Source organism: Passer montanus, unplaced genomic scaffold (assembly GCF_014805655.1).
Source record: "Passer montanus isolate IOZ18808 unplaced genomic scaffold, ASM1480565v1 scaffold84, whole genome shotgun sequence".
Classification (NCBI taxonomy): domain Eukaryota; kingdom Metazoa; phylum Chordata; class Aves; order Passeriformes; family Passeridae; genus Passer; species Passer montanus.
In genome coordinates, this window is record NW_024373701.1 from 2,860,094 (window position 1) to 2,870,704 (window position 10,611).

General features: G+C 45.6%; 2 protein-coding genes across 4 annotated transcripts in view; one reads left to right on the forward strand and one right to left on the reverse strand.

The window, feature by feature from the left end:
* The window catches only part of BDP1 (B double prime 1, subunit of RNA polymerase III transcription initiation factor IIIB), a 51,254-nt gene extending 45,787 nt beyond the window's left edge, over positions 1 to 5,467 (reverse strand). For all 3 annotated transcript variants that reach the window (XR_005630303.1, XM_039733204.1, XM_039733203.1), the window contains exons 1-2: positions 5,238 to 5,467; positions 536 to 1,088 (exon numbers count right to left, since the gene is read on the reverse strand). Coding sequence is in view for 2 of the 3 variants with exons in the window: in XM_039733204.1 (XP_039589138.1) it covers positions 536 to 1,088; positions 5,238 to 5,413 (729 nt within the window). In the remaining variant the exon portion in view is untranslated. The remainder of the gene's footprint in view (positions 1 to 535; positions 1,089 to 5,237) is intronic.
* Positions 5,468 to 5,803: 336 nt separating this feature from the next.
* LOC120513621 (small EDRK-rich factor 1) lies at positions 5,804 to 10,312 on the forward strand. The gene is made up of 3 exons (XM_039733209.1): positions 5,804 to 5,981; positions 9,165 to 9,273; positions 9,786 to 10,312. The coding sequence occupies exons 1-3, from the start codon at positions 5,975 to 5,977 to the stop codon at positions 9,856 to 9,858; spliced, it is 189 nt and encodes a 62-aa protein (XP_039589143.1). The 5' UTR covers positions 5,804 to 5,974; the 3' UTR covers positions 9,859 to 10,312.
* Positions 10,313 to 10,611: the final 299 nt, after the last annotated feature.

Consider the following 10,611-nt stretch of genomic DNA (forward strand, 5'->3'; position numbering starts at 1 on the left):
TCACACACACACACCACTCCCAAGAACCAAAACAAGATTATCTTAAAAGTGTCCCTTTCTCAGCGAGGGCAGCAGACCCTTAAGCCACTTACCCATTCAGAAGCATTCAATACCTGACACAAATAAGTTAAAAGTTATTCAAAATTACAGAACTCTGACAATGATCAGCTTGAAAAAATATCCACCAAATCCAAACTTCTTGCAGCACATCTCCCTGCTGTATTACAACCTGTGAAACTTTCAAAATTGGAATGTTGACTACAAAATAAAACCAGGTGTCATGCCAAGAAGACTTGTGGTCTAATCAAAGAAAAACTTAGGCAATTCCTTATAAAATCTGTATTATTAGGGAACAAAGTGCTGCTACTGCTTTTAAACAGAATAAACACACGAGAGTTATGAGGTATGACAGATGACTAGCAGTAAGCAGCTGACAATCATCAGAAAACATTACTGCAAAGAGATAATGTATGCAGGGTGAATCAAATGTCTAGCCCTTCACAGATAAGCTCACTGCTTAACACAGAGGCCTTACCATCCGCTCTTTCTTCAGCTCTTCTTTAAGCATTTCTCTTAATTTACGAGCTTTGAGGATCCTTTCACGGTCAGAACATGTTCGTTTGACTTTCTCATGAGAAGGTTTCACAGGTAGCTTTTCCTCCTGTGTTCGTGATCTTTCCTGTGTTGGTCTCTCCTTGAGAGGAGAGGGTACATTCTTCTGCGAGCCATCATCATTTTTCTGAGTAGTTACACCAACAGTTTGCTCTTTGTTCGCAGACTTTTTTAGCGGTGAAAACTGTGGCACTTGTGGCACAGGTGTTTTCTTCTCAGGAAGCATAGGAGACTTTACAGAGCTTTCAACATTACTCTTTTCTGATGGGGAGGGATCCTTCTGAAGTGAAGCACTGCCATCAGAAGCCTGTGATGTTCGCCTCTGCAGTTTTGGTGCAGAACGCTGAGCAGACGATGGTCCAGCTCTGGGTTTGACAAGATTTGGCATGGTGGAGATACGTTTTCTTCTCTGTGTAAGCATCTCTGAAGGTTTACTAGCTTCCCCAGTGCCACTTGTATTGTCCGCCTTGTCATCACTAGAAAATTTAAGAAAGTATTCTGAAGTTCTTTACAGTGATAGATTTGTCACTCTTACTTTCAATATGTGTTTATGGGCCAACCAGTATAAACATCAGGCTACAGGAAAGCAACTATACACAAGAAGCTATGCTAGGACCAACATGTAGCTGGTATTTCCTCATCAAATAATCAGCTCTAAGAACTGACATATTATTTTCTAATACTAATCACTGATCTACAAGCTTGCAACAGTATCTCTTTTTTTTGGAAGGCTCTCTCCTTTCAGCTGAAAATACCAATATAAAGCTTTATAAAAAACTACCCACATAACATAGGTGATATATTAAAAACACTTCAACAAAGCTGTATGTAACAGTGGTTTGATGATTTTTATTACAACAAAAGAGAGCATTCCTCTTACTCATTGGCAAGTAGATGACATGTAAACTGTGAGTTCCAGAAAAACTTCAGCAGTCAAACTGCTGCTCACATTTAACACATCAATAGCTCTTAGCTTCCGTGGAAAACTCTGTATGTAAGTAGTTTTTCTATCACTTATGCAGAAATAATTTTCAAAGTACAAGTAAAATTGCCAACCATTATGATCATCCCAAATCTGCTGACTCCACCAGTGTTTAGCTTACTATGGCTGTTGCTCATAGTAAGACTGCAGTATAATTATAACTGTGTCATAAAGAGAGTTTTTTTAATTTTATGTTGGAACTATGCCTTGTTTCTGTACGTAAGCACAACCACACCCATGGAGGTGACACACGTTTTTAAAAATGGTCAGAAGTAAATGCTTTCCAAGAAATATAAAAAAGTATAAACACGTAGTCAAACTTTTCAAAATTCTCTCCAGCTACTTTCTATGATTCAGGCAAATGCTGCAGATGATGTGCTTGCATTTAGCAGCCTTTGTTAAATGGCTGAATAAATCTGTCCCACACTGTGAGTTCATACACATTTTCAGTATGGAACGCCCTTCGGCCAAGAGTTCAGAGGGCTTATTACATGGTGCCTATTTAGGTGTTTTGAATGAGATCCTTGCAAGTTCCACTCAACACTCACTGTTTGTACAGCAGGAGACAAGGAAAGTACTTCTTCATTCACCTTCTCCATACCACCTATATTATGTGGAGTTTTTAATAAGAGTGCAGCACTGGATTTCTGAACAGTTAAATAAAATCTAACAGAAAGTATATTAAAAAATCAGAATTCTCTTACAAAATTTTCGCTTCCATTAACAAAATTTATTCAGTATACAGAAAACAAACAATGTAAAGTGATTGATGCTACAGACACAGACTTGAGCAGCTGTGAGTGAAGAGATCAATGTCTGCCCCTCCACTTCCCCTCATGAAGAAGTTGTAGATTGCAATGAGGTCTCCCCTCAGTCTCCTCCAGACTGAACAGAACAAGTGGCCTCACCCACTCCTCATCCAGCTTCACCTCAAGGCCCTTCACCATGTTTGTTGCCCCTCTTTGGGCAGATGCTCTCTAACATCTCAATGTCTTTCTTATACTGTGGTACCCAAAGCTGTCCCCAGCACTCGAGGTGAGTGCAGAGCAGAGCAGGACAATCCCCTCCCCTGCCTGGCTGTGATGCTGTGCCTGACTGATGCCCCCAGGATGTGGGTGACCCTCCTGGCTGCCAGGGTACTGCTGGCTCCTGTTCAGCTGGTCACTGACCAGGACCCCAGGTCATTTTCCTCCAGTCTCTTGTTCCCCAGTCTGTCCATACTATCAGGGCTGCCCCACCCCAGGTGCAGAATCTGGCACTTTCCCGTTTTGAACTTCATATGCTGGTGTTTGCCCAGCCCTCAAATTTCTTGAGGTCTCTCTGCAGGGCCTCCCGTCCTCAAAGGAGTCAACAGGGAGTCAACAAGGGCCTCCCATTTTGTATCACATACAAACTTACTTAATATTCCTTTGAAACCTGTGTCCAGGTCATTTATTAAGCTGTTGAAGAGCACAGGGCTGAGGATGAAGCCCTGTGGAACCCCACCAGTAACAGCCACCAGACTGATGTCACCCATTCACTGTAACCCAACCCATGAACCAGCTGCTCACACATCACATGATGTGTTCATCCACGTGTGTGCTGGATGTTTTGCCCAGAAGGAAGGATAGTGTGAGAGCCAGTACGGAAAGTTCTACTGAAATCCAAAAAGATTTCAGTAGAACTGGCTTCCCCTGGTCAGCTAGGTGGGCTACCCTGTCAGAAGGCTAAATGGCAAAGGCCTGGTTTTAGACCGTGAGAATAGATCACAGTCCCTTTCAGAGTCACACCAATACCGAAGTTTTGAAACTTAAAATTATATTACACTAATGCACCTGTTAAATTACAAACACAAGTCTTTTACAAATCTGCTGAAACAGCAACGGTAGCATCTAAGTGAAAAAATAGCAAAAATTTCTTCATTTAAAAAAAATCAAATAGCAAAAGATCCAGTAAGGTGATCCCTGTAACATAAAAGAATTATAAATACAACTTGAAAGAATGAAATCCTGAAACACAACGCTAAACACGTAAAGATGTAAGATACAAGCTGAATAAAAGGCAGTATGGGTTTCCTAAAGACATGCCATGACAACTAGTCTGATACCTGAATTTCCAGCCACTGAAACAGAAGACACTGACACTGTTTCATCATATTGTCATAAGGGGCAATCTTCAACTAAAAGAATAACGGTATTTATGAAAGATTCAAACCCAACTGTACAAAAGAAGTGTGAATGTTGTTCTGAAGAACAATTACCAGAATGAGGACATGTCCTGAAACACTGATCTGTACTGCCTTTGGTGGGGGCAGAGTTAACTTCCTTCACAGTAGCTCACATGGTGCTGTTTCAGATTTGTCACACAACACTGCTGACAGCACACCCATGTTTTCAGCTAATGCTGAGCAACGATTATGCAGCACCAGGGTCATTTCTCACACTGCACCATCACTGACCACACTGGGGATCAGCAAGAAGCTGGAAGGGGATGCAGCCAGGACAGCTGATCTCAGAAGACTGAAGGCCTATCCCACAATGTGTGGAATCATGCTCCTCAGTAAAAGCCAAGGGAAGAAGAAAGAAAGGGAATTTGGAGTTGTGGCATTTGCCTTCCCAAGTACCTTTTATGAGTCATCGACCCCTTCTTTCTTGGAGATAACAAAATACCTGCAGGTAGTGGTGAATGAATCCTCAATTCTGCTTTGCTTATGTGCCCAGGTACTCCTTTATCTATTGAACCATCTTTATTTTGACATGCCCTTTCTTGCACTTTTGACGTTTTCATTTTCTGCCCATTCCATGAGGCTGGGAGGGGCAGGAGTGTGAGGAAGCAATGAACAAACTGTGTCGGGTTTGGCAAGCAGCCAGGTTTAACCTACAACAGGGAAGTCCTCAGGGAGAGCCAGTCCTAAGGGTAACTTTACCACGTGCTCCCATCATAATAAAAAGCCCTTAAAAATCTTAAAGCATAGGCAAAACCCGCATAAAGAGAGAAAGTCCTCCCTTGCCAATGCATAAAGAAATTAACACAAAAGAGCGAATGTTGTAGGAATGCAAAGCCAAACTTATCTGGTTACAAAGCACAAAGAATTTTTGCTGCACACAGCAAAACAGGGCTCCTGGCTGCTGCAGAGCCAGAAATTATGAGTGTCAGACCACACTGGGCGCCTCCTTTGCAGTCTTCACTTACAAAATCACATGAGCAATTGCGCTAGAAAACACCTCGAGATCATCGAGCCCAACCTATGCCCCAACACCATCTTGTCAAACAGCCCACAGCACTAAATACCGTGCCCAGTCTTTCCTTAACCACCTCCAAGGACGGTGACTCCCCGGGCAGTTACTGCAGTGTTATTCCAGGCACCTACTGCAGGACGCCAGTGAAGAAACGCGGGTTCATCTTAGGCTGCGAACGCGCCGAACACCCACAGGTCCCTGCCTGACACCCCTGGACACGCAGTCACCGGGCACGGACCGCACCTCGTCTTCCACGAGGTCTTCAGGACGAGCCAGCGCCGCATCACAGCACTGACAACCAGCGGAGCCACCGCTACCTCCCGGGATGCGCCGGGTCCCGCCCTGCACGGCCCGTCCCGCTCCCGGGGACCCGCGGCCCAGCGCCGCCGCCGGCCCGGCACACTGCCCTGCTCGGCGGGACTCACCTCTCTGCCCGCCGCGCGTCCGCCGGTCCCGCCGCGGTCCCTGCTCCGTCCGCCGCCGGGGTGTCCGAACCTGGGCGTTCCGGAGGCTCCGGGTCCACGCCGCCAGTGCCGGTGGCGGCGGCCCTGCCCGGGGGCCGCACATTGGGTCGCACGGTGAGACGGGCCCGCCGGAACATGGCGGCGGCGGCGCCGCCGGGAGAGGCGCGCGCCGGGCGCTCCCGGGAGAAGCGCGCGCCCAAATCGGGGCCCGCTGGTGCCGCGAGCCCGGCCGGCTCACGGCGTGCCGCCCCGGCGGCGCGCCCCGCGACGTCATCAGCGTGCGCCGACCAGGAGAGGAGGGGCAGGAGGCGGGACCTCTACGGAACAAGTAATAGCGGCGCCGTAGCCGCCGGTAAGGCCCCAGCAGCCCCCGTTCAGCCGGCTCGCAGCAGGCTCCAGGCGCCCGCTCTGCCCCCGAGCCCACGCTGTTACGCCAAACCCCCACACCTCCCCCGCGCACCCGGGCCGGGCGGACGCGCAGCACGAAGATCCCAGGGCGCGAGGCAGCGGCGCGCGTCCCGCTGATTGGGCCGGGTCCGCGCGGCGCCGTGACGTCAGCGCCCAGCCAGCGCTATAAGAGGCGGCGGCGGCGGGCGGCGCCTAGGACCGTTCCGGCCGGGTGAGCGGAGCGTGCGCCGGGCTCCGCGGGCGCTGTCGGTGGGAGGCGTAGCGGTGCTGCGCCGCCTGAGCGTCTCGCCATGACCCGTGAGTGCCGGGCGGCTGCTTGGGGCCTGTCGGGCAGCGAAGTGGGCTGTGGGACTTGGGCCGCGGGACTTGGGCCGCTCTCCTAGTGGGCTCCGGGCATGGGCGCGACGCCGAGGGCAGTCCGGCTGGGGGTCAGGCTTGGGCCGGGGTCTGGGGGTGGCCGCTGCCGCGTCTGGCTGTTTGCGGACTTGGCGTTCCCCCCGCGAAATCTCGCCTGCAGGGAGTGCGTGGGGAGGAGGCTTTTTCCCACGCCTGCCGCCGTCCGGGGCTGGAGGCGAAAACATCCTCCTCCGCCTTCTGGTGGCGGGACGGGCGGAGAAATTAAGGTGATAATGGGCTGAGACAACAGCCACACTTCATTTCAGCCCCAGCTGCCGCCCAGACTGAAATAAAGGGCTTTTATATCAGTGCTGGACATTGAATACTATGCTGCTGAACCGGTGGTAGTAGAAGCTGTTGTTGAAAGGGCAGGAGCAGTCGGTAACTCGTCGCCGTGCTGACGAGCGGCAGTGTTGGTGCGGCCGCTCTAAAATGGCGGAGAACTGAGCGGGGCCCAGGGTGCTCCGGCTCCCCTGACTGCTCGGAGCGCTCCTGTGCCTAATGCCTGTTGTGTCTGCCGGTACAGAAACTCCTTCTGTTTAATTGAGATCCTGCTTTCACATTCACTCGGAAAAACCCACAGTTCTGGGGCTGTGCTTTCACATTCATCTCGAAAATACAGTTACAAGGGCACACTGCTGCTGAAATGCAGCTGAAGACCTGGCATGTAAACAGTTTGTGCACAGAACATAATAAAGAAACGCATGTAGGATTTTTGTTGGCATTTTTCTTTTTCTTCTCCTGGCATTGGAAGAGCAAGGACAGGTTGAAGCAAGGAGTATGTCTTGCACAAGCAGGCCAGGATGGGGATGCTTGAGAAGGAATGTATAGAAATGTATAAGCAGGAAGCATGTACTGCTCTTTTTGTGGTAGCTCATGCTTGAATTTCAGGAAGCTGAATTGTCTTCTGTTGGGACAATTTCATGGAAGATTTAGGTTGATATTACAGAATGTAGAAAACACCAGTGGTTCCCTTAAAGGTAGAGACACTTATTCAGCAGATGAAGTAATGGGACCAAATAGTGCTTGGCCATGTTTTCTTGGAAGCACTGATGGTAGAAGTTTTTCCTCAGACAGTTGTTTGATATTCTATGCTTTGTGTGCATTCTGTGTTGCTCAGGTTTTCTACCTTCTCTGCTCTGCTGTGCCAGCTGCTTTTTAGTGATACAGTTGAGTTATGTTCCCAAGTTTAAAACCTTACCGTGTGTATGGAAAAACTCTGCAGAGCCTGTGCTCATTGTTTGCTTGGAAAACAAGGAAGAACCGGAGTTTAGGGGTGGAGAGTAACTGCTCATAAGGAAGTAGTGAGGTTTGGGGTGGAGGGTAATTCTGGCTTTAGCAGATCATTTTTAATTTGTCTCTGTTTTCTTCATGATAAAAGATACTTCTGTTTTTTGCGTTTGGCCTTTTGAGGGTTTTTTTTGTTGTGTTTATTTATTTTTTTTCAGCACCTTAGAAAAGCTCTTTCATTGCTGCCCAGTCCTTCATATAATGTTCTTGCCTCCTGAGCACCACAAAACTCAGGAACCATTTATGGCCTGGAATGTGTCATCTGCTCATGAGTCATCAAGTTCTAATCAACACTAGTACTGCCAGAGACAGCTGATTTGCTTCGTTCTCTGAACAGCTGCCCTTCTTCTAGATGGACTTCAGGGACAGGATGCTAGTGAGGATGATAAGTTCTCTTAGCTTTTCCAACAGGTAGTACTTATGTCCTGTCACAGACAAAAGTTATCTTTCAAGACAAGAGCAGCTCTTGGGAAGCAGCAGTCATACAGGGCTGTTTGCACTTGAGCTTCTGGCATCTCTTACCAGGTAGTCCATAGGCTGTTGTGAAGAATGCACAAACCCCTGCTTCTGCAGCATTGATTTTGTCTACTTGTTGACATGGCAGGTACCTTTGATTGCTCAGAAATGGTGTGGGTACAAAGTGGTGGATCATACCAGGAGGTTGTTGTTTAAAAGTGACCTAGTCCTAAGATGCTTTTGTAGACCAGAAATTACAGGCACCTCAAGATTGAGATCTCTGGCATTGAGACTGAAAGATGGCATTGACAGTCTTAAAACTGTAGAGAGACTGAAAAGAGAGACAACAGAAATTATGGAGAGATTGAATTGTCATTTTTTAATATAAAATAATGTGATTGTGTTAGCTCAACAGAACAAATGATTATGCACAGCATACTTGGAACACTGTCAGTCCAAAAGAAGTAGAGCAAGAAGTACCAAGCCAGTGAACCAGGTCTGGCAGGTTGGAGCAGAATAGAACTAAGGAAGAGGATACTGAGGAGAGACTGCCAGCTAATGCAGAAGAGTTTGCAGTCTGTGGCCATTGCCTGGAAGACTCTTGAGTATTTAGATGGTTAGTTTTGATGTTGTGCCCTCAAGAACTTTGTGTGATCAAAGAGATGGATTTCAATCTTGTTGGCAGTTTGTTGAGTTGGTAGTCGTGGGGAAAGCTGTCTGTTCCCCTAAGAAGTGTCCTCTCTACTGACAGTGATGTGGGTTTGTGTCTTTATATACATATTAAAGTAATGTTATTCTCACTTTTGTTGGAAGTAATGCCACCCAGTTGCTAAGGCCCAGGCTTACATTCTGCACTTCATTTCAAATTAAAAAAAAACTTTTGAGGTCACATCTTCAATAGTATTTGAGTGCAGTCAATTTCAATGCTGTTCTTTTGGTCTAAAATTAATTTGTAAGCTATATGGAATATAGCAATCTCTCTTTGAGAGTGGATGACTCTTCTTTGGATGAGTTACTGACATGATTTTGCCCAGCCTATTGGTGTGATGATTTTCCTTCAGCCTTTTATGGCAAACTACATTTTGTTTCTGTAAGGAATATTAGGATTTTGGTAATCTCTTGAACATGACACATAGAATTGAAAAAGGAACTGCTATGAGCCTTTAATTTCTCCTGGTGTATGCTGGGAGAGGACGCTGAGGTAGAAGACATGACCATACCAGCTCTACACATTGTGCCAAACTGTACTGCCTTTATAGCAGAATTTTACACAGGTACACTGTGTGGGGGGGAAAAAAAAAAGTGGTAGTACTTGTTTGACTGTATATTATCTTGCAGGTGGGAACCAGCGTGAACTTGCTCGCCAAAAGAACCTGAAGAAAACTCAGGAGATCCTCAAAGGCAAAAGGAAAGAAGATAGTTTGTCTGCTTCTCAGAGGAAACAAAGGTAAGATCTAGTAAAGGTGAGTAAATGTTTAGGCTGAAAAAGGAGAGCGAGATGGGTCAGAAAGAATCCAGTGTCTTAGGTGGCACAGCATTTGAGTACTTTGTTTTTATTCATCAGCTAATCACTTGCCTGAGCATAAACTGTTGATGAAATTTTGCTATATCTGCTATTAAGAAGATGTATTTTTATTACATCCTGTAAATATTTTTTTACCAGTTTTTTGCCTAGTGCAAACAGGAAAAGGTTGTGTAATGTTTTCTTGAAGATGTTTGATCCATTGTGTCCTTTACTTCCAGAATTGAAAAAATTACATGAGGTCTACTAATCAAGTAAATTGTCTGCCTCATGGAGTAATGCATACACTGAAAAAAACAGAGTAATAAAAACACTGTGCTTGTGGCTAACTGAGAAATTCTTTTTTCCTTTTTCACATGGGGGTTACTAAAGGGTGGGAATTCTGCTTAGAAAAATTGTGAGCCAGTATCTGATATCCAAATGTTTTTTCTTCACAGGGACTCTGAAATCATGCAGCAAAAGCAAAAAGCGGCTAATGAAAGGAAGTCTCTGCAGGCAGGAGCAAAATGAGCTGCCGCTATGGAGAAGACAAGAGTGCACTGATGAAGCAGAAGGACGTAGAAGATCATTCATAAAAGAGTCCAGCCATTAAATGATTAAACGTTTATTGTGCAGAGTTGTTCAACTATCATTACTTAGAGTATTTTCTGGTTACTATAGGCCTAGTTGTCTACAATGCTCTTTCAAAACTGACTACACTCTTCTGCATGTCTATGAATAAAAGTACCAAGCAATAGCTTTATTCTAGCTTTTGCTGCCTTTGTTAGTTTTACTTAATGGTTCCAGTAACAGAATTTCTGAATCTACAGTTAGACCAGATTTGGTTGCCTGAATTCTTGAAAATACAGCTTCATTCAGAATGGAACACACTTGTAAGATGTGCTTAACCTTGAAGAGGTCTGAACTGTAAATCTCAAAATATTTTTACAATAAAACGTTGCATGAAATACTGTCTAATCTGAAATAGTTACGCTTCATCATCAGTTCATTTCTAAGAAGTTACCAAGAACATAAGGAATGGATAATCTTGTGTAGAAATACAGTAGAAGAACATAAGTGTAATTAAAAGTATAAGTTTATAAGAAATGCATATTATAAGCACTGTTACATACAGTTTAAATCTGCCCTATAGGAAAAAATACCTCTTGACTTGTAGACTTTGTTGGTCTACAAAAGTGACTCGAGTCCTGATACTAACTTAAATAATCTGCAGGCTCGATGTTAATGAGTTGCAATGTAAGCAAATCTTGAAATTGACACACC

Coding starts and splice junctions, on each gene's coding strand:
- LOC120513621 (XM_039733209.1), top strand. Junction 9,274..9,785: donor GCTTCTCAGAGGAAACAAAG/GTAAGATCTAGT, acceptor TTTTCTTCACAG/GGACTCTGAAATCATGCAGC.